We start from the raw sequence: 23,132 nt of genomic DNA, 5'->3' as shown, positions 1-23,132 counted from the left end.
CATGAAAACATTGCCGGGTATTCAGAAGATGGGGGTTGGGGAGAGTAGGAATGAGTGTTGTGCTGCAGGGATCTGCATTTGCAGCACTGCTGTTAAACAGCTCCTAAATGTTTTTGAATAGCGGGTGAACAGGGACTAGTCCAAAGCTGACTGCCAAGAGTCACAAAGGGATCTCACAAAACTGGATGACTGGGCAACACAAAGGCAGATGGAATTCAGTGAAGATAAGTCCAGAGTGATGCACATGGGAAAATATAATCCCAACTATAGACACAAAAATGCAGGGGTCTAAATTAGCTGTTACCACTCAAGGAAGATCTTGGAATCCTTGTGGATAGTTTCTTGAAAACATCTGCTCAACGGGCGGTGCCAGTCTGAAAACTAAAAAGCCAACAGACCATCAGGAATGCTTAGGAAAGGACAAGCAATCAGACAAAATAGCAAATTGCCTCTACACAGAGTCATTGCATGATCTCGTGGGCAGCTCTCGTCACCCCATCTGAAAAAAGATCTGTTCAATTGGATTTGGAAACGGTACAGAAAGGGCAACAGAAATGATGAGGGGTGAGGCACAGCTTCCATAGGAGGAGAGATGAATAAGACTGGGCCTTTTCAGCTTGGAAAAGAAATGACTAAAGGGTGGAGGGATATGTTAGAGATCTAGAAAATCAGGAATGGTGCGGGGAAATAGAATAAGGCAATGTTGTTTATTCCTTCACTAACATAATGCAAGAAGCTGACCCAATGAAATTTATAGGCAGCAGATTTAAAACAAACAGAATACAGTATTTCTTCACAATCAGCCCGTGGGACTCTGCCAGGAGATGGTAGAAAGGCCCAAACTAGAACAGGGTTCCAGTAAGTGCAAGATAAGTCCAGGGAGCACAGGTCCTGCAATGGCTACTAGCCAGAATGGGCAGGGAGGGTGTTTGCCAGAAGCTGGGAATGGGCGACGGGCTGGATCGTGATGATGCCTCTTCTGTTTATTCCTCCTGACACACCCGGCATTGGCCCGTCGGCGGAGAGGACGCTGGGCTAGGACCGTGGGGCTGACCCAGTCTGGCCGTTCTGCTGCTCCTGTGTAGAGCTGAAATGATCTGTCCCCTGCTGTAACGACTAGACCCCCCCCCAGAGCTGAGCGCACCCAGGAGTCCTGGGGGGGGGGGGGTCTTTCTCTTCCCAGAGTAGGTAAAAGTAGACGCGACATGACAATTTCAAGACTAGCCAGTGACACTCAGGTGCCTTGCCCAAGATGTCAGAATGTTAATATTCGAGCTGAGCGAGGCTGCTAAGTATTTAATTCTCTTTCTGTTCGATAGGAGTCAGAGCCAGGGCTCCTGTCCGCTAACTGCTAAGTCGTTTCCCAGTGCCTTGGTAGCCCCTGGAGAGAGGTGGTGAGAGTGTTTGGGGGTGGGGGGCGAATGCGGTTGGTCCCCCCATTCGGTGTGTGGTTTGTACTGAGCATGCTCGGTAACATTGCTGAAGCCGCTGTCCTCAGTCCACCCCCAATGCTCTCGCACTCTCCCCGCTCATCGCCACATGCACAGGTCAGCCCCCGGCCAACCTCTGCAATGGCGCCCCCGTTCACACCGCCTGGGCAGCGTCCCGCTGAGCTTCACAGGCGATGCATCAGCCCGGCCCGACAGCTCCAGCACCCAGCCCTGAGCCTCTGGCTGGGCGGGCCTGATGCATCACCTGAGAGGCCGGGCTCCCCACAGCTGAGAGGGACCCGCGGCAGAGCACGACCCTGTCAGGCAAGGGAGGGAGGGAACATGGCTCCAGACAAAAAGGCTCCCAATCAGAACCCCCGAGAGACGCTCCTACGGGAGCATCCTTCCCCCACATGCAACAGCCCCTTCCGCATGCCCGACCTTCTCAGCACCCCGTTCGCTGCCACGGGCCTGGCTCAGGGCCCACCCAGAGTTCAGAGGGGCATCCGCAGAGTCACCGTCCAGCCTGGGACGGGGTAAAGAAGCTTCTTACTCTGCCAGGCACTCGCCATCTGTCTGCTCCTACTGCGACCCTCCGCCGCCGCCTCCCTGCTGGCCCCTCCTCTCGTCCCTCCGCCACCGCCTCCCTGCTGGCCCCTCCTCTCGTCCCTCCGCCGCCGCCTCCCTGCTGGCCCCTCCTCTCGTCCCTCCGCCACCGCCTCCCTGCTGGCCCCTCCTCTCGTCCCTCCGCCGCCGCCACCCTGCTGGCCCCTCCTCTCGTCCCTCCGCCGCCGCCTCCCTGCTGGCCCCTCCTCTCGTCCTTCCGCCGCCGCCTCCCTGCTGGCCCCTCCTCTCGTCCCTCCGCCGCCGCCGCCCTGCTGGCCCCTCCTCTCGTCCCTCCGCCGCCGCCTCCCTGCTGGCCCCTCCTCTCGTCCCTCCGCCGCCGCCTCCCTGCTGGCCCCTCCTCTCGTCCCTCCGCCGCCGCCACCCTGCTGGCCCCTCCTCTCGTCCCTCCGCCGCCGCCTCCCTGCTGGCCCCTCCTCTCGTCCCTCCGCCGCCGCCTCCCTGCTGGCCCCTCCTCTCGTCCCTCCGCCGCCGCCACCCTGCTGGCCCCTCCTCTCGTCCCTCCGCCGCCGCCACCATGCTGGCCCCTCCTCTCGTCCCTCCGCCGCCGCCTCCCTGCTGGCCCCTCCTATCGTCCCTCCGCCGCCGCCTCCCTGCTGGCCCCTCCTCTCGTCCCTCCGCCGCCGCCACCCTGCTGGCCCCTCCTCTCGTCCCTCCGCCGCCGCCACCCTGCTGGCCCCTCCTCTCGTCCCTCCGCCGCCGCCTCCCTGCTGGCCCCTCCTCTCGTCCCTCCGCCGCCGCCCCCCTGCTGGCCCCTCCTCTCGTCCCTCCGCCGCCGCCGCCCTGCTGGCCCCTCCTCTCGTCCCTCCGCCGCCGCCGCCCTGCTGGCCCCTCCTCTCGTCCCTCCGCCGCCGCCGCCCTGCTGGCCCCTCCTCTCGTCCCTCCGCCGCCGCCCTGCTGGCCCCTCCTCTCGTCCCTCCGCCGCCGCCACCCTGCTGGCCCCTCCTCTCGTCCCTCCGCCGCCGCCACACTGCTGGCCCCTCCTCTCGTCCCTCCGCCGCCGCCACACTGCTGGCCCCTCCTCTCGTCCCTCCGCCGCCGCTGCCCCGCTGGCCCCTCCTCTCGTCCCTCCGCTGCCGCCACCCTGCTGGCCCCTCCTCTCGTCCCTCCGCCGCCGGCACCCTGCTGGCCCCTCCTCTTGTCCCTCCGCCGCCGCCACCCTGCTGGCCCCTTTTCTCGTCCTTCTGCCGTCACCCTGCTGGCCCCTTCTCTCGTCCCTCTGCCGCCACCCTGCTGGCCCCTCCTCTCATCCCTCTGCCGCCACCCTGCTGGCCCCTCCTCTCGTCCCTCTGCCCCCGCCACCCTGCTGGCCCCTCCTCTCGTCCCTCTGCCGCCGCCACCCTGCTAGCCCCTCCTCTCGTCCCTCTGCCGCCGCCCTGCTGGCCCCTCCTCTCGTCCCTCTGCCGCCGCCCTGCTGGCCCCTTTTCTCGTCCCTCTGCCGCCGCCACCCTGCTGGCCCCTCCTCTCGTCCCTCTGCCGCCGCCACCCTGCTGGCCCCTTTTCTCGTCCCTCCGCCGCCGCCACCCTGCTGGCCCCTCCTCTCGTCCCTCTGCCGCCGCCCTGCTGGCCCCTCCTCTCGTCCCTCTGCCTCCGCCCTGCTGGCCCCTCCTCTCGTCCCTCTGCCTCCGCCCTGTTGGCCCCTCCTCTCGTCCCTCTGCCGTCACCCTGCTGGCCCCTCCTCTCGTCCCTCTGCCGCCGCCACCCTGCTAGCCCCTCCTCTCGTCCCTCTGCCGCCGCCCTGCTGGCCCCTCCTCTCGTCCCTCTGCTGCCGCCCTGCTGGCCCCTTTTCTCGTCCCTCTGCCGCCGCCACCCTGCTGGCCCCTCCTCTCGTCCCTCTGCCGCCGCCACCCTGCTGGCCCCTTTTCTCGTCCCTCCGCCGCCGCCACCCTGCTGGCCCCTCCTCTCGTCCCTCTGCCGCCGCCCTGCTGGCCCCTCCTCTCGTCCCTCTGCCTCCGCCCTGCTGGCCCCTCCTCTCGTCCCTCTGCCTCCGCCCTGTTGGCCCCTCCTCTCGTCCCTCTGCCTCCGCCCTGTTGGCCCCTCCTCTCGTCCCTCTGCCGTCACCCTGCTGGCCCCTCCTCTCGTCCCTCTGCCGCCACCCTGCTGGCCCCTCCTCTCGTCCCTCTGCCGCCGCCACCCTGCTGGCCCCTCCTCTCGTCCCTCTGCCGCCGCCACCCTGCTGGCCCCTCCTCCCGTCCCTCTGCCGCCGCCACCCTGCTGGCCCCTCCTCTCGTCCCTCTGCCGCCGCCACCCTGCTGGCCCCTCCTCTCGTCCCTCTGCCGCCGCCCTGCTGGCCCCTCCTCTCGTCCCTCTGCCGCCGCCCTGCTGGCCCCTTTTCTCGTCCTTCTGCCGTCGCCCTGCTGGCCCCTCCTCTCGTCCCTCTGCCGCCGCCCTGCTGGCCCCTCCTCTCGTCCCTCTGCCGCCGCCCTGCTGGCCCCTTTTCTCGTCCTTCTGCCGTCACCCTGCTGGCCCCTCCTCTCGTCCCTCTGCTGCCGCCCTGCTGGCCCCTCCTCTCGTCCCTCTGCCGCCGCCCTGCTGGCCCCTCCTCTCGTCCCTCTGCCGCCGCCCTGCTGGCCCCTCCTCTCGTCCCTCTGCCGCCGCCCTGCTGGCCCCTCCTCTCGTCCCTCTGCCGCCGCCCTGCTGGCCCCTCCTCTCGTCCCTCTGCCGCCGCCCTGCTGGCCCCTCCTCTCGTCCCTCTGCCGCCGCCCTGCTGGCCCCTCCTCTCGTCCCTCCGCCGCCGCCACCCTGCTGGCCCCTCCTCTCGTCCCTCCGCCGCCGCCGCCCTGCTGGCCCCTCCTCTCGTCCCTCTGCCGCCGCCCTGCTGGCCCCTCCTCTCGTCCCTCTGCTGCTGCCACCGCCCTGCTGGCCCCTCCTCTTGTCCCTCCGCCACTGCCCTTCTGGCCATCAGTCACCATCTGCCTCTCTGCTGGGACCTCTGCACATTAATCGCTTCATAATTTTCCACTCTTGTTTGAACACCATCCTATCCGTACTGGTTTCAGCTCTGATGAAGCTGCAAGGAAAACAACGGAAGAGGCTCCTAACAGGACCTGTTTAGCTCTAAGCTTTGACCGGGGGGAAGAGCAGAACAGTCCAGTCTAGGGAATACCCCTGGGGAGAGTTTGCTGCCCCCTCCCCCCAGGACCTGGGAACTGAGCCCCCCAGGAAACTGATTCCCCTCCAGCCTCCCAGGGAACATCTCAGGTTGGGGCCCGGAGGAGGCAGAGGGGGTAGGGGAGCACTGCTGGAGACCAGACAGGGAGGTTGGGGAGGAGCAGTGTGGGGGGGGGGAGGGGGCAGGACAGCCCGGCCTGTGGGTGCGGGGCCTGGTGAGCCCCAGGAATCCCTGCGCCCCCCAGGACAGAGCAGCTCTGTGGCCTGCGATGCTCAAAGCCGGCACGCCAGGCAAGCAGAGCCTGGGCCTAAGCTGGCTCCACCGGGGAGCCGTAGCCCAGGCCACGCCGGAGAAGCCGCCCATTGGCTCGCTCTGGGGCTCGGCCGCTCAGGCGTGTCCGGTGAGGGTGGCGGAGGCGCCTGCCCCGCGCCACAGAGCCACACTCGGTGGCCACAGCCCGATAACCCGCAGGCTGGGCGAGTGGGACCCAGGGCAATTCCCCTGCCACGGCTGAGGAAGCTGCAATGAAAACAGCAGAAGAGGCTCCTAACAGGACCTGTTTAGCTCTAAGCTTTGACCAGGGGGAAGAGCAGAACAGACCAGTCGAGGGAATTCCCCCGGGAGAGTTTGCAGCCCCCTGACCGGAAGATCTGTCCCCGCACTTCTTACTGTCCCAGGGCACTGGCCTGAGAGCCCCCATTCGCACACGGGTCTGGCAGTGGAGAGTGGCACCCCCCCCCCATTTGGCCAGGTTAAGCACAGTCCTACTTCTCCGGCCCCCACAAGAAGTGCAGCGCTGGGAGCCATGTCGCTCTACCCCTGCCATCAGTACCACCATGAGCAGCGATCCTCCCGCAGACAAGACGACTAGCACGAGGAAACGCTGCTCCTTCAGCAGCTATCTAGCTCAGACACACCCGGGCTCCCCGCTGCTGGCTGCGGGGGCAGTAGCCACTCAAACCCCGCTGACAAAAATGTGTCCAGCCCACAGGGCCTGACTGGCTGCAAGGTGCCAGCGGAATCCACCCCGAGCGTCTCAGCTCGCCGGCCTGGTGCATCATTCCACACGGGCGCTCGCCCTTCTGCCACTCTGCGCACCAGGGGTGTGTCCGGGCCCCTTCTGCCTCAGCTGGTCACCGCACGGGGCGGCCAGCAGGGCAGGGGCCGGAGCCGAGGGCTGCCAGGGAATGTGCAGTGCAAGAGTTAATGACAGCAACCCAAGGTCATGGGGAAGGGCGGGGATTCACAGACACTTCTCTGCAGTGACTCAGAGCGAATGAGGAAGGATGTGAGCAGAGGGGCTCTCTTTAGGGCTGTTGCTCAGTGCCAGATAGGAAGATGCTGCAGCAGTGGGAGAGAACATGGCGCACCCAGGCAGCTCCCAGCATTGCCTGGGAGGGGCGGAGCCGGCAAAACCCAGCTCCCAGGCTGAACCAGCCAGCATCCCCAGCTACTGCTGCCTGCCGAGTAGAGGACAGTTTGGCCTGGGTTTTCCCTGGGCAGTATTGATCCCACAGGCCCAGAGCCTCAAAGGAAACCAAATGTCAGCCCCCCAAAGCCCTGGGGCTCAGCCCCGGGCCTTCCCCGGGCAGCTGCAGGAGCCTGGGTCCGAGATGGGGTCCAGCCCCGGTGCGGCACCCCAGCGGATGCAAGTTGCTCAGCCTCCAGCCACAGCTTCCTGAAGCTTCAGCTCCCGCTGTCGCAGCGTCTGCTGCCCGGCCTGCAGGTGCCGTCAGGTGCTGGCCATGCTGGTGGCTGTTACCCCACCCCAGACGGGAGAGGCAGGAGCCGGAGCCGGGCTGTGAATTAGCTGCACCACGGAGTCTTACTGTCCACCCCCCACCAATTCCTCTCCAGCCCCCCAGGGACCATCTCAGGTTGGGGCCCTGAGGAGGCAGAGGGGCTAGGGGAGCACTGCTGGAGACCAGACAGGGAGGTTGGGGAGGAGCAGTGTGGGGGGGGGAGGGGGCAGGACAGCCTGGCCTGTGGGTGCGGGGCCTGGTGAGCCCCAGGAATCCCTGTGCCCCCCAGGACAGAGCAGCTCCGTGGCCTGCGATGCTCAAAGCCGGCACGCCAGGCAAGCAGAGGCTGGGCCCAAGCTGGCTCCACCGGGGAGCCGTAGCCCAGGCACCAGGCCGCGCTGGAGAAGCCGCCCATTGGCTCGCTCTGGGGCTCGGCCGCTCAGGCGTGTCCGGTGAGGGTGGCGGAGGCGCCTGCCCCGCGCCACAGAGCCACACTCGGTGGCCACAGCCCGATAACCCGCAGGCTGGGCGAGTGGGACCCAGGGCAATTCCCCTGCCACCTGCGGGGCAGAAAGGGGGGGCTTGGGGTTTCTCTCTGTCCAGGGTGCGGGGCTAGGCTAGGCAGGCACCCTCAGCCCCTGCTCTGCATGCGGGTCCCCGTGGCTCTGGAAGGGAAGAGGCCCTGGGTCAGAGTGGGAGGCCAGGGGACAGCTCTGGAGGCAGGTTTAAGGCACCCACCCAGGAGAAGGGGCCCAGGCCTGTTCGCTTGCGCCCAGCACAGGACAGAGGCGAGCGGGCGGACGCCCCAGAGCAGGTTCCTGCCAGGCATGAGACGCCTCTTCAAAGCGTTTCTCCCCCCCGGCTGTAGCCCAGCTCCTCTCATGCCAGGCGCAGGCCCAGCCCCAGAGCGAAACTCGGGCAGCCCCACCTCCTCTGGCCATGCTCAGAGCAGGACCTAGGCCACATGACCTAGCAGCTCAGGCCCATGTGCACCAGGCCATCTTTACAGGGTATGCAGCTGCGTAGGGCACCTGAAAATTGGGAGCACCACGGAGTCTTACTGTCCACCCCCCACCGCTTCCTGTCCCTGCTCTGGTCTAAGGCACGGAACAGCCACAGACCACGTGGCAATGAAGCCGCTTCCCGGGCACGTGCCCCCTCCCCAGGGACAGAGCATCGGCCTCAGTTTACCGTGTCAGTTGACAGGACCCGAGTGTAAAATTTGCTTTACACTAGGACGGTCAATTGAGCTGCGTTAACGCCTGCGCTTAACAGGACAGGGTGAATGCGTTAATCGCAGGCGTTAATCGCAGTGCTGCTCTCGCACTTCAAAGGGGCAGCGCAAGCGAAGCCAGGGATCAGCTGGAGCGCCCAGCTGACCCCTGGCTCCACATTGCAAAGACCTTTTGAAGTGTTGCCCCAGCTAATCCCAGGCTCCTAACATGCTGCCCCTTGGAATCGGCACTGTGGCATGGCGCCCGGGTGAGCTGGGAGCTCCAGCTGACCCCAGGCTCCACGCAGTGCTGCCCCATTGAAATGCCGTCACGGTGTTTCAAAGGGGAGGCGCATGCAACTAATTGCGTGATTAATTGCGATTACATTTTTTAATCACTTGACAACCCTACTTTAAACTATTTCATGGCTGTGTCGCTGATGCTTATAAAAATCACAGTTCTTGGCAGCAGGAATATTTCTGGCCCAGAGCTGGGCTCCAGCAAAACTCACAGCCTGTGGCCCTCCAGCAGGGAAGGGGGACCAAGGGACTCATGGGGCAGAGAAGGGGGCCACAGAGGACACACGGGGCAGGAAAGGGGGCCACAGGGGCACCAGAGGACACACAGGGCAGGGAAGGGAGCAGCAGGTGGTGAGTTTTGTGGGAGCCTGGCCCTGGGACCCATGTAACTTGCCACGTATGTCCTTGGTGGCTCTGGGATCTCTCCTGAGGGCTGGGTCTCCCCTGCCACCACACTGTGTGGCCAGGCTGGGTCAGTGAAGCTGTTGCTCAGGGCACAGCAGCACTCTGCAGCCTGGTGGGAGTCTGGGGGGCACACTGGCCTCTACCCTGCGTCCCCAATCTCTCTGGCGTTCTGCCCAGGAGCCGCAGGGAGCCTCTACCTGGCTGGGCAACAGGTTTGGGGCAGATTTGCATCCCTGGCTGCTGAGGTCCCCACAGGCGCAGGCCCAGCTGTTGGGTGAGCGTGGACGGGGCGCTGCTCAAGCAGCTGCTGCCACGCGGTTTCTTGCTACCCTCGATCTGGACCACGCTCCAGTTTTATCACGTCACTAGTAGGACGAGACTGGTTGGGTCAGGGCAGGAAGTGGGGGCTTCCACAGAGGGGCTGATTGATATGAACCGGCAACAGGAGGTGGCACCAGGACCCCGACGCCAGACAGTTTGGTCACCTGAATATTGGCGACGAGGAGATTTCACGCCCAGCCGAGGCGCGTTTGTTCAGGACACTAACCTTGGGGCAAGAAGGTTGCCAGCGCAAGAGAAGTGTCTCCAGGGGCCAGAGAACCACCTTAGAGACCAGGGCACCTTAGAGACCAACAGAACCCGTAATAGCCGAGCTGTCGCGGGCACAACCCGCTTCTTCAGGTGAGCCCTGGGCCCAGCTTCCAGCTCAGCTGAGGCAGTGGGCTCAGGATACTACTTATCGCTCCATGTTCCTCTAAGGTGCCACAGGACTGCTCCTTGCTTTCCACGTTACAGACTAACATGGTCGCCCCTCAGACTTAGGGACATACCATGCAACATGGGGGCTGTCGTTTGACACTAGACCCCAGCTACGGGATAATCGACACAGGAAGCTCGGGAACAAGCGAGAGGCGTAAAGCGGGTCACAACGCTCCCAGAGAGCGGCTGTTTGCCCCACAGGGCTTGGCCAGTTTGAGTCTCCAGTGGGAATTACTCGATGACTAGCCAGCCTGAGAAACGGAGCAGGTTCGATGAGCCAGCAAGGAACCTGTTGGGTTGATTAAAACCAGCCTTTTCCTTGTGAAGCGTCTTGGGGGCGCCGAGTAGGTTTTCAAGTGTCCCGACGGCCAGTCTGCCCCGAGTCCTGGCTCCTTGGAGCGGGAAGATCACGACTGAGCAGCCTCAGAGGCGAACGCGCCCAGTCACCTGCTCAAGGACCTTTCCCCATTGGTGGCCTTGGGCGGAGCCAGTGCTCAGCGGAGTCGGTGGGAGGCTGCCTCTTGGCTCTTGCCGGCCCCTGGAGATCTAGCTGCATGTTCCTTAGGGCATCCAGCCCCTGGAGCACAGACTGGGGAGTGGCTGAGAACCGGTTCTCCGGTTTGCCTTTCCCTGCCCCCCACAAAGGCTGCCCAATACCCTCCTCTTCTGCCCCAACCAGCACCTGCTGGGGGGGTCAGATGGGGCCTGTGGAGTCAGCTGGTGCTCAGCTCCTCTGCCCAGAGAAGGGGTCAAAGTGGCAGCTCGGTTCTTCGCCCTTCTGGGCCTGGAAGAGCAGCAGGTCCCAGTTGCAGAGCTCTGCTCCAGCTCGCAGGACTCGAGAGCTTCTCCCCTCGGTTACTTCTCGTGCCAGCGTCCCTGCGTTTGGGCCGCTGCCTGGAGGCGCCTCAGGGGAGAGCTCTCTCCAGCACTGGGCAGGGGAGCCAGGCTGCAGAAGCTGCGACTCCGGTACCAGCCAGGAAGTGCAACTGGAGGAGCTGGGTCCCTCGCTCACAGGTGACCCTCCAACGTTGTAGCAGCTGCTCAGAGACTGACCCTCCACAACCCAGTTGGTGCCAAGGAGCCCCCCCATTGGGGCAGCGGGGGGTTTGGCAAGGGGACCCCAGGGAGTCACTGCCCTCCCCCATTCCTGAGCATGGAGACTGGCTCTAGGACACAGCCAGTCCTGGCCCGAGGGGGAACAGAGGCAAGGGAGCGATCCCAGGGGGCCTGAAAGAGGAACCGGCTCCTTGTGGCGCAGAGCAGAACGGCAACCACCGGAACCACAGCGTTTGCTGCAACAGCCGCTGCCTGTTCCTCAAAAGTCAGTGCGGCTCCGTCCCCCGGACTGCCAGACGAGAGCCCAACGCTGGCCTGAAGGATGCAGGTGCAGCAGGGAGATGCATGTGTTGTGGGGGGGAGACACGGGCCAGGAAGGGCTCCCCTCCCCCCCCAGCATCCTGTAGCTGCCCAGAGCAACAGGCCTGCAGAGAGCAGAGCAAAGGCTGGAGCCTGAGCCCTGGGAGGCTGCGTGGTGGGCCCCAGGCCGGGGAGCCCCCTGCTATTCAGTGCTGCTGCCGCTGTATCAGAGGCAGTAGGGTGGGGCGCCAGGCGGGAGCTGGTCCATGAGGGGAGCCAGTTTCAAAACCAGCTGATACAGAGGCCCAGCAGTGCCGGGGGGCAGAGGGGTCGCTGAGCTCTCAGCCCCGAGCCGGAACGGAGCCAGGCTGCCTGCCTACCTGGCTCCTAATACACTTTGAATGCAGAGCTGCAGCAGGGGTGGGTCCTGGCACTAGCTAGGACTGAGCCAGGCTGCCGGCAGCCGGGGGGGGGGGGGAGATGCATGAGGTCTGTAACCTGGGAGCTTTTGCTCCTCGGTTCATCGACCATATAATGTGCAGGGCTGCTGGTTGGCCGGTGGAGGGGGCCAGGCGCTGGGTGTACATCAGCCAGCTGGGCTCCTGCAGGGCTCAAAGGAGCAAGGGAAAGCCCAGCTTTGGGGTGGCACTAAGCACACAGTTGCCTCTGCTGGGCGAGCTGGCTGGGAGCCTGCCCATCCCCTGCATGGAGCAGGGGCAGCGATGCGCCTTGCAAGGACAGATAAAAGCTGCGGCTGTTTCACTCTCCACCCTGCAACCGGCCAACCCAGGGAGCAGGAGCCCGCAGAGACCGCGGCTCCTCACTGCCCCCACTGAACAAGCGGGTGCGCGCAGGCCGCTCTGGGAAGCCTCCGGGGCAGGAAGTGCCAGGCTGCTTCTGCACACGAGCCTGTCTCCTATGTGCCTGACTAGGGCTGCCAGATGGTTTCAACAAAAATACCTGACAGACTTGACATTACAGCACAAGCTACATCACATCTGATTTAGAGGATACCGGACAGTTCTATTTGCTCAATTTGTTTCTCAAACAGAAGGCTCAAATACTGGACTGTCCGGTTCAAAGCCGGACTCCTGGCAACCCCGTGCCTGACCCCCAATTACCCCTTCCTCCGGCACACAACTCATACCCTCTCCAAGGGCCCCAGCCCCGCTGCAGCCTGAACCTCACTCCCCCCGGCCCTCTTTGCTCTGGCTGACCTGCGAAGTCTCACAGGCTTCCTCAGCCCTGCCCGAGTGCGAGTTGCTGAGCTCAGTTGGGGGATTCCTAGCCAAGGGCCTGGTTCCAAAGGAATCCAGGGCAGGTATACAGGAGTGCACCCTTTCCAACCCAGGCCTATGCCTTAGTGTTACTGAGCACTGCTCTTGTTTCACTGGAGCTATTCCTGCCGGCACTGCGGCCATAAGACACAGCTTCCACACTCCCTCCCAGAAGGGGCAGTTCTTGGCTGGACGGCGTCTCAAACACAAATATCAGGGTGGAGCCCTGGGAATCCAGTCTTGCTAAGCTTAGGGCCTCTGATGGCAAGGGCATTTTGCAGTGACAGGGCCTTGGAGAGAGGGATGTAAATATCATTAGACCAGTAAACCAGTTAAACAATTGAAATTCTCTCATTTAATGGTTTAACAACTGGTAGGCCAGTGCAGAACAACTAGAGCAGGAGTCCTGCCTGCCAGACGCAGCCGGGCGCAGCTCCTGGCCAGCCTGATGGAGTTTGGACAAGGTCTATTTAACAATCCCGTAACTCATGCTTACCAGGTAACTGGTTAACCCTTTACATCCCTATTGCAAGATGTCCTATGCCATGAAAACTCCCAACTGCAACAGGGACCTAGGATGGCAATAAATACACTAGTCTCCAAAGTGGCAAAATTTCCATTTAATTTACAATGTAATAAAGGTTACAGGTAAAAAGCTAAACAGAAAGAGTGAAAAGGCCTATTACACAAATGTACAAACTTCTGTACAAAGCCCATAGGTTTCACGCCAACTCCTCCTTCCTGGCCTGTAATAGCCACAGAGCTCTGAAATAATGAGAGCTTGTACAAAGCCAACAAGGAGAAGAGCTGCAAAACACACAGGAAAGTGCCCCTTCTCCAGGGAGATCTCACAGAGTCACTTGTAAAATAAAGTCTGTTCTGTTCAACTTTGACTTGCCCTAACTGGTCACATCTTGAAGAGTTGCCTTCATAACAGACTGTCAGGAAATAGAAAAATCCTTCAGCCTAGGAAGAAGAACTAAAAATCCAGGGAGAAAGTCAGTCTGGCAGCGGACGTTGGAGGCTTTGGAACGGAGCGACTAAGGAGGAACACAAGCCATTTAGCATGTTAACCTAAACCATGGGGTGTTACAATCACACCAGTGAGAAATGAGACCAGGAAAGGCTCCAGCATCTAGTAGTTTAAGCCAGACATGGCGGAGTGGGGCAGGGGACCAGCCGGGCCGTAAGGAATTTCAACCAATCCTGGCTGGATAGTTATTAGCTCATTTTTATACCACAAACATGATAGAAGTGGTCATTCTGTAGAAGCAAAAATTACACTGATTTTGGATCATCTGTCCAAAGCAGTTCAAGGGTCCAGACAGAGCCAATACATTAGGGGCAACATAACTCCAATGGCTGTCAGGTTTCGGCAACACTAGTTTGCTGGGTAACTACTTGTAACGCATTACTGCCCCGGCAGGGATGTTGTCATTTTAGTGAGCACATTCTGGAGCAATTCTCCAAAATTATATAGTGACTGATTAGATGAACTGTGTTATCACACAACACAAAGGCTTCTGAATAAATCCAGGACAGCTCTGATTTCTCTTTGTATTTACTTAAAGTCAAATACTGAATGAACTTAACATTTCTGTTTTAGAAACTCCTGAGGAGGATTTGCCGGAGCGTTCTAGTCAACTCCTCATTCTGCTCAACAAAGAAAACAAAATGAGGTCAAACCAGAGTGTTGTGCGCTGAAGCCAGGAAACCTGCTTTTGTTTAGAGGCAGGATTTTACATTCCGCCGAGACGCACCCCTATCATTTTAGGAACCTGATGTTTTGTCTTTAACCCCTGCCACCTGCCGCTAGCAGGGAAAAGCGCAACATGGGTTTATTCTTTAATGTTTAAAAACCATGTAGTTTGTATGAGACCAACCCTTCTCTGCTGACTGGCTGCTCCTATTTACAGATCTAAAGTCTTAAGGGTGTGTGTGTTTTCTTCTTCAATTGAAGAGATTTCATGTCAGCTGAAAGGTTAAAAAAAAATCAGACTTTAAAAAACCAAGTGTCCTTATCTGTGTCCTTTGACACACCTGAGATATTAGAGCAGAAGGGTTTTCAAGGAGTTCACACTAACCATTTCTTTGCAGTTTGCTTTGTATTTAACAAAGGGTGATAAGTAGAAATTGACTAGTCAGTTTCATTTTTATTTCTTGTTCATTTCACCTCCAGCCTCTGAAGAGCTACCCAGATGCTGCAAAGATTTAGGTTGCAAACACAAGGAAATGTTCACAGCCAAATTAAAAGCCTTTCATGTGACTTTGTAATGGTGCAACAATAATAGCAATCCCTTTCTATTACGGTTGCACACAAAAGCCTTATTTAGTACTGAATTTAGGCTCGCCCCGGCACACTTAACTCTTGAGATAGAGCATACTGCCGGAGCAAGGTTACTCACAGTAGTAACCACAACGCTGAGCTGACGTGTTTGCAGGACCAGGCCATGTTTGGGGCCTGATTAACTTGACAGTGTCCCTCTAGTTTAGGGGGAGTGGCCTTTGGGTTCCAAAGGAGGTTGGAGATGTGTTTTTACAGACATATACAAATGTTTGAAGACAGATCTTTGAGGGACACTTCACTCCTCCACTCTTGATATTACACGTGGTGAAGACACAACAGAAGACGATGCTGCATGGGAACAGTCTCAAGTTCATCACTCTCATCTCAGATCAGCAGAGAAGGGGTGGGCTTCTTGCCTGGCCAGGCTTCCTTTGCATACTTCTTCTTCTTCGGTTCATTCACAGCCTCAGGATTGAAGACTGCAGGATTGGGAGCAGGGTTCATGCTAACTGGCGATGGCACAACAGGAGTCAAGTCCACCTCTGGGGCAAGATTGGGGTAGGGCATTGGCAGGCCTCCAATGAGCGCTGTCCCGTGAATGCCATGCGACTGAGAACCTGCCTCATTGTGAGTGGGAGGCAGGCCACCGTACAACCCTCCGCCATAGGGGAAGTTCTGCATGCGCCGTGTCACAGACTCATCCATGCTCAGCGAGCCTGGGTTTTCCAGCCGCTTCTTCTGCAATGGAGGGAAGACAGAGCTAGTGAGGGCAGTGCTGGTCACTCTTGTTTGGGAACCACTTGAACACTGTTGAGGGCATGTCTCGACTACAGGCTTTTGTCGACAGAAGTTTTGTTGACAGATACTGTCGACAAAGAGCATCTAGACGACATCCAGTCCTGTCGACAAAGCAAGCCGCTTCGTCGACATGAGAGTGTAGACGCAAAGGACAGTGTAGATGCAATAACAGAGCTCTACCGACAAAAGGTGTTATTCCTCGCAGAACGAGGTCTACCGCCGTCCACAAAACTGCTGAGTCCAGTCGACGTTATGTCGACAGAACTCAGCGGCAATGCAGACTCACGTATAGTTTGTTGGCAAAACCCTGTAGTCTAGACACACCCTTAGTGACCTTTCCAAACGCCTCTCCCCCGCAGCAGCCACAGAGCTCGGCTGGGAAGGAGGAAGGGTCTGTCCCCCTCTCCCCCGCTGAGCACGGCTGGGAAGGAGGAAGGGTCTGTCCCCCTCTCCCCCGCTGAGCACGGCTGGGAAGGAGGAAGGGTCTGTCCCCCTCTCCCCCGCTGAGCACGGCTGGGAAGGAGGAAGGGTCTGTCCCCCTCTCCCCCCAGAGCGCGGCTGGGAAGGAGGAAGGGTCTGTCCCCCTCTCCCCCGCTGAGCACGGCTGGGAAGGAGGAAGGGTCTGTCCCCCTCTCCCCCGCTGAGCGCGGCTGGGAAGGAGGAAGGGTCTGTCCCCCTCTCCCCCGCTGAGCACGGCTGGGAAGGAGGAAGGGTCTGTCCCCCTCTCCCCCCCAGAGCGCGGCTGGGAAGGAGGAAGGGTCTGTCCCCCTCTCCCCCCAGAGCGCGGCTGGGAAGGAGGAAGGGTCTGTCCCCCTCTCCCCACAGAGCGTGGCTGGGAAGGAGGAAGGGTCTGTCCCCCTCTCCCCACAGAGCGTGGCTGGGAAGGAGGAAGGGTCTGTCCCCCTCTCCCCCGCTGAGCGTGGCTGGGAAGGAGGAAGGGTCTGTCCCCCTCTCCCCACAGAGCGTGGCTGGGAAGGAGGAAGGGTCTGTCCCCCTCTCCCACGCTGAGCGTGGCTGGGAAGGAGGAAGGGTCTGTCCCCCTCTCCCCCGCTGAGCGTGGCTGGGAAGGAGGAAGGGTCTGTCCCCCTCTCCCCCGCTGAGCGTGGCTGGGAAGGAGGAAGGGTCTGTCCCCCTCTCCCCACAGAGCGTGGCTGGGAAGGAGGAAGGGTCTGTCCCCCTCTCCCCCGCTGAGCGTGGCTAGGAAGGAGGCCAAGTTTCCCATGCAGCTGGAGCTCTGGAGTTGGGAAAGGTGCCTGACTCCCTGGCCACTGCAGCCCTGCACATCCCAAATTCCCCCCATCCCCTCTTCTCATCTCACTGCCTCCCTCCTCCCTATTATTTCCCCCACCTCACCCCCTGCCCTCTCCCATCAACCGCCTAACCCCAACCCTGTCTGGGCAGCTCCACTAACTAGGCAGGCAGCCCTACAGCCTCGTGTGTGGCGCTCAGGTGCACACCTTAAAGGAACGGTCTTTGGACCACCTGAACAAGCCACAAACTGGATCCCATCTCATTTTTTTCCACCCTCTTCTCCCCGACCCTAGCTTTGTCCCGTACAAAGCAGTTACACAGACACAGCAAGGTTACCCTCTTCCCCCATCAGCTGGCCTTCCTCTGAGGATGCCAGCAGTGTCACTCCCACAGCTCTCCCTGATGCAGAACAGCCACATTGCAAGGGCACGGCTACACAACAGACGTACCTCGACACAGCCACTGCTGTAACTACTGTGGCCTGCCACATGCACGATCACCCTCCTGTCAGCAGATCTCCAGGAGCCACCGCACTGACTTAACAGAGGCAGCGTGTGTGGGGGGGGGGGGGGGGACACTGAAAACACAGGCTCTCAGCTCCAGGTGGGAGTCTGGCAGGGGGCAGCCTGGCCATGGAGCGGAGAGCCCAGTGGGAGAGGAGGCAGGAACAGACAGCCCGGCCCTGGCATGGAGAGTCCTGCCACTGTCCTAGGGAGATGGCCCATGTTGTGAGTCCGCTACCAGGGACCCTACCAGCCTCTGTCAATTTTACAGCTCCAGCATCAAGAAGAAATTGATAAGACTGACAGCCAGCAGCTGCCGCGAGTAGAGCAGTATTTGCACGGACTGTTGCCGTACGGCAGTGAGTCCTCTCGTGGAGGCAGAGTTCTTATGTCGGGGTAGGAGGGCACGTACTCTGGTGGGAACAAGGCTGGAGTGTCCCGGACGTAAACTGCCTGTAGTGTAGATCAGTCCTGCGTGTTGGAAGCGTTAGGCAGGGTTTAGCTGATGGACTAGACTGGGGTGGCCAACCCGTTAGAGCCAAAATACCATCACAAAAAAAGCACTGGGAAGGGGCGAGAGGGGCAAGCTCTGGGAGGGAATCTGGGAGCAGGAGGAGGTGGAGAAGAGGATTCTGGCTCAGGAGGGGGCTCCAGGCTGGAGAGTGTTGGGGTCTGGGGGAGAGTCGGGGTGCTGAACAAGCCACAGGCTTGTGGCTGTGGGGGTGCAGGAGGGTCTCAGGGCAGGGAAACTGGGAGTATGATGGGCTCAGGACACAGTTTGCAGTGTGTGGATGGTGCAGGACTGTTGGGGCAGAAGACTGGGATGTGGAGGGTGCAGGAGTTTGGGGATGTGAGAGGCTCAGGATAGCGTGTTCCAGTGTATGACAGGCTCAGGGGTGGGGTCTGGGGGTGGGGGTCCAGGAGTGGTAGGATACGGTGGCCAGATGGGGGCTTGGCCCCAATTGGCCTGGCTTCATTTTTAAATAAAATATGTCAAACACAAAATGTTTCAGCGATGTCTTTATTTATGAGAGGGGCGGGGAACCTGTTTTGAGTCAGGGGGCCACACAAGTGAGATGCAAAAAACCCCTCCAAAACCCCCCAAGCCTCACTAATGTGGCCCCATCTGTACTGGTGGGGGCAGGGGACAGGGTGCTGGGGCAGGGTACTTGTTTGGGAGGGGGGAAGAGAGGGAGAGAAGGGGACAGGGACCAGTACCTGGGGATCCTGCACCTGCGCACCAAGGCTCGGGCAGCACATGCCTTGCTCCTCCACTCCTCACGGCAGCGTGTGCAGCCCGAGCAGGCGTTCTGGGGACTTTATTCCCCCGCTGCCTTCCTGCATGGGGGGTGGAGGAGTCCCAGACCGCGCCAGCCCCAAACCCTCAGGCAGCACGTGTCTTGCCCCTCCACTCTCCACAGCAGCGCGCGCCACCGGAAGAGCTGGCACGGTCCCGGACCCCCACCCCGTCCCCCATGCGCAGGAAAGCAGCAGGGGAACCAAGTCTGCAGCGTGCGACGGACCAGCGGTTTAGGTACCGCGCCGGCTGTTGGAGGGGTGGGGGAGAGCAGCCTGCCTACTTCCGGGACCTGGCGCACAGCTGCAGAACTCCCGCCCGCCCTGCAGGAAACCCACGCTACCTCCGTTATCCCTGGAGGTAGCATCAGTGTGGCGTTCATCTCAGGGGCAGCGCCAGTGAGCACAGGGCAGCCAGGGGCCATTTGGGGGTGGGGAGGGGAAGAGCCGCATGCGGCTCGCAAGCTGTGGGCTGGCCACCCCTGGACTAGACGAAGCTTCCCAGGCCTGCCTGTGCCACAAAGGCACAGGCGAGTGGGTGTGGTTACTACAGCTGGTGTCCTGTGTACCCACGTAAAGAAAACAGAGCCATCTCTGGATTGAGAGGCAAATTGTGTCTTGCTTATGATCATAATCAGGTCTTTTCCCAGAGAGATAACAGTCAATTAGAACAAGTATTCATTCCCACCTGCATCTCTTTGTACTTTGCAGATGGAATTTCACACCGTTTGGCGACTCTGAAGTTCATCTTTAGTCCTGAGTATTTTACATAAGGGTGCACGGCAGACTTGTCTCTCTCATTGTTCCCTGCCTCTCCCACAGGAAAAAGCAACTGCATCAAGCCCCACCAGTCCTACTAAAGAACCTTCTCTGGCACCCGTTGTTACTTCTCTCATGCAGAAAGCAGACCATGAATTCCTACATGTTTTCTGCCCCCGAGCTGGCTTTTAGTCTGTAGCCATACTGGCGCTCTCACCCCATAACGTCTAACACCAAACTCCACAGCCAATGAGTGTTCAAAGAGCATTTGGGGACATTTCCATTCGCCTTAAATTCTGTAAACGCCACCTAACTTATGAACCTGAACAAACCTACCAGTTTCCCTTTCAGCCAGCTGAATGCAAGAAGAAAATACGGACAATTCCCCCACCCTAATGCACAACATTTAAGACAATAATTCACACTACAGATTACAAATTACAGCATGTTGTGGTTAGACGTGAAGTTAATTTGTACCTTAACTGGGACCACTGCTGTCTGCACCATGTTTCTGAAACGCCCAACAGAAGGGTCCACGTCCTCTGTAAGCAGGAGAAGGTTATGCTGTTAGTACGAAGGCAAGGGGAGGATGCACAGCTGCTGCTGCACCTGGCATGCAAGTGCACCTGTCTACAGATCCCTTGAGTTAGGAACTGTGCACATGGGGAGTCAAAAGGGAGAGAAACTAAGATTTGCTGGGGCCATCTAGTGGCAGTGGACTCCCAACGTATTCAGGCTGGGACGAGCTGGAAGCGCTGCTGACCCTTTGGGATGGGTGTGTGCTGCTGTTCCTTAGACTGTGGCTGTTCAGATGGTTCATTTATCCACCTTCCTTCAAGACTGATGTTGTTGAGCTTCACTTTCCAGGCCAACTGCGAAATAAGGCACCCAAGCAGCTCAGGCAAGAAGTGCCAGTGACTGGCTCCGGAGGGCCAGGCAGCAGAAATGAATGGGAAATCTCAAACGACCCAAGTCAGTCACTACTGAAGTGTGCTCTTGTAAAGGATCATGTGGCAGCAACGCAATCGCAATTGTTAGTGTGGGCTAAATGCACTGCCAAATGGTGCTCGCTGTAATCCCCAAGACCAACAAAGAGGCAAATCAACAGCTGCTTTGAAAATGCCGTTCTAAATGAGCAAGGGGCGGGCAGGGGGAACTGGGCCAGCCACAGAGTAGCAGGGAAATCTGAGCTGAGGATCCAAACGTGGGCCTGCAACCACAAGTGCCTGAAGCATTTAGGGCTAGATTTTTAAAAACGCTCATCTCCCATTTAGACACCAGCGTATGAGAGGTTAGCGTGCAGGGTGCTGAGCTGCTGAAAATCTGGTGCAACTGAGTTCTGAACACAGCCCTGCAAAATTGCAGCTATCCACTTTAAGCCCACAGATGTGGCTGTGGCCATCCACGAATCACTTGTGGATGCAGATGCCAATTCTGTATCCACACAGGGCTCTAGTTCTGAGAAGACCGCACCCTACTGCCTCAGGGGCTCCCCCTGGGTGCTCAGCAAGTGGCACAGGAACTGTAGGGGCTGTTCAGCTGAAAGGAGCCTTGAAAGCCCAGAACACTGATGGGGAGAAATGTGGGTGCTTCTCTGAAGGGCCAGCTACTTATAGTCTCCAGCTCAGACTTCTAGTTCCCAACTGACTGGCTAGCCAGCCTTCGGGGGTCTCCAGATGTGGGTACACTGGCTCTGAGAGAGGCAGGGGAGAGGAGAGGGAAGCGCAAGGTACAAACACTCACCTGGATTGATGATTTCATCATCATCGCTGAATGTCACTCTGGAGTTCTTCCGTTTTCTCTTTGGTCTCTGGATATCCAAGTTCCCTTCCTCTATGGTGAGCGTGGAGATTCTCTTGTTGTGGGCCGTGTTAAACTCAGTCAGGTTCTAAAGACATCGGGGAAATGGGCAATGCTGCTGTAATCCACAAAGCCTGCCAGGTGAGTTAGTCTCACAGAGCCTGGCCCCAGCCTGAGATCTCCAGAACGGGGGCAGAAGTGCCAGCGGCATCAGTTTGCGTCCCTCCTGGCCTGCCCTCCCGGAGGTGACTGCAAGTGATGGGGCTACAGCAGCCACTGCTTGTGAATGAGCGACTGGGCCGGGGACCAGCCAGCGACCTGGTGTGGGTCTGGCTGGGATGGAAGAACATGGCTGGGTGCCCGTTAGGAAATCACTGGGCTGTTATACGAGAGGTACTGGAAGGCAGCCTACCCTATTGGCAGTAGATGGCTTGTGAGTGCCTGCCAGCAGCAGACACCCCTAAAACCATCCACTGCACCGGGGGGCGTGCGACCCAGCGAGTGGCACAATGCTCCGTGATACTCACATCAAGCTCTGTCTCCTCCTCTGGCAGGCCCAACAAGCCCTTGAGCTCCTCGTCGTCACCGCCCATTTTTTCATCTCCTTTGACTGCAGACGGCAGCGTCTGCGGCTTCTCTCGCAGAGTGTAGGCCCGCGTGGAGGCACCAAAGGAAACCGTGGAGTCAATGGGAATCTGCTGGGGTTTGTGGGGTTCCAAACGGATGTGACCCAAGAACGTGCCATGCGCTGAGGAGAGTGTCAGATCAAAGTCAGTCAGTTGCTGGGGAACTGGAACACTGTCGTCAGGTCACCCCCCTGCACGCCTGTGGTAACGCTGTCCCCGCGCAGCCAGCATCACAGGGTCATCACCCCAGTAACTCAGGAACAGAAATGACAAGCACCCTCTGCTCTCAGGCTCTCTAACACTTCTAGCCACACCCTGCTTGGAACAGGATGGAGCTCTTTTGGGTTCCAGGGCTTGAGAAAGGGCCCGAGACATTGGAGCTTTATAACTTCAAGTTCTAGTTTGGAAGAGAAGGCCAAGGCTCCCTGGAATCCCCTGCCACGCCACTACTTCAGAGCCTGGCAGTGCGCTCACCCAATGCTGACTGGGGCTAGGTCTAGACTGCAAGGTTCTGCGGAAAAAGCTATGCAAAACGCCCTCTGCATTTTGAATTTTTTTTTTTGAAAAGCCTCCTCTTTCAGCGGAGCCTTTCTGCCTCGTGAAACAAGGAATACAGGGCTCCCTGAACAAGCATGTTTGCTCTTCCACGAAAAAAAGAGCAAACACGTTCCTAGGACGCAGAGGGGTTTTTGCGGGATACCTCCGATGTCCCACAAAAACCCCATCGTCTAGACGTAGCCTGAGGGAGGCAAGGAGTCCCTCTACCCCCAGGCTGCGTCAACCAGGAGGAGGGGTTTGGCTCATAACCCAGATGACCATCATTCCCCCCCCCCCCCATGGCAAAATAGGACTGGAAGGAATGTAGCTCGGGGGATGTTCAAGAAGGTTTGAGCATTGGGACGTAGCGCACTGGAAGCAGAAGAGCCCACCCAGTAAGTTAAACAGATTTGATCGTCATGCATCAAAATATGCTGTCAAACATCTTTAAAATCCACCAGTTGAATTATCAAGTCACCCTGCCCCCACCCCTGCTTAAATGCCAAGTTACTTACTGCTGTTAAGATCTATGAGGAAAACCCTCTTAAGATGTTTGTGATACACCAAGGCAGCATGGACCCGAGAGCAGGATTGGTGATCAATGGTAAAGTCACATAGATCAGGGTTTCTCCCAAATAGATAGTATTTCTTCTCATCAATGATCAGTTTCTGAGGTAGAATATCAAATAAATAGCAGCTTTACCTTATCAGTGTCATACATTCTCCCAGATCTTGCTAAAAACATGGGCTCTAGAACATGAAGCAAACAAATCAAAACCCATCTCACAAATCTTTAGCCACCTAGTAGAGGAAGGAAAGATTACGATGACATAGGAAGGGACACGTTAGCCAACAAGTTTTAATATGCTGAGACCATTTCAATGTTGTCTTGAATTGATCAAAGGAAATTAAAAACCAGCTCTGCCTTTCACAATCAGAGCAACTAGGCAGAAGAGCCCTACCGGGTCCTGTCCAGTCTACCCACTGGAGGCCAGTGCAAGCAGATTAGAATGAGGCCTTTTGGGGGACAGATTACCCCACATGTGCCTACCATTGG

At 58.9% G+C, this 23,132-nt stretch overlaps 1 protein-coding gene across 2 annotated transcripts in view; it reads right to left on the bottom strand.

The window, feature by feature from the left end:
* Nucleotides 1-12,818: 12,818 nt before the first annotated feature.
* Nucleotides 12,819-23,132, bottom strand: part of PPP1R8 (protein phosphatase 1 regulatory subunit 8) — a 45,700-nt gene continuing 35,386 nt past the window's right edge. For both annotated transcript variants that reach the window (XM_075908700.2, XM_075908701.2), the window contains 5 exons: nt 22,591-22,744; nt 21,440-21,660; nt 20,856-21,000; nt 19,590-19,654; nt 12,819-15,243 (listed from right to left, as the gene is read on the bottom strand). In XM_075908700.2, coding sequence (XP_075764815.1) covers nt 14,890-15,243; nt 19,590-19,654; nt 20,856-21,000; nt 21,440-21,660; nt 22,591-22,744 — 939 coding nt within the window. In that variant the 3' untranslated portion in view covers nt 12,819-14,889. The remainder of the gene's footprint in view (nt 15,244-19,589; nt 19,655-20,855; nt 21,001-21,439; nt 21,661-22,590; nt 22,745-23,132) is intronic.

Source organism: Pelodiscus sinensis, chromosome 26 (genome assembly GCF_052426305.1).
Source record: "Pelodiscus sinensis isolate ZL-2025 chromosome 26, ASM5242630v1, whole genome shotgun sequence".
NCBI lineage: Eukaryota > Metazoa > Chordata > Testudines > Trionychidae > Pelodiscus > Pelodiscus sinensis.
The sequence above is the reverse complement of the archived record's forward strand: the minus strand, read 5'-3'. Positions and strand labels throughout refer to the sequence as shown.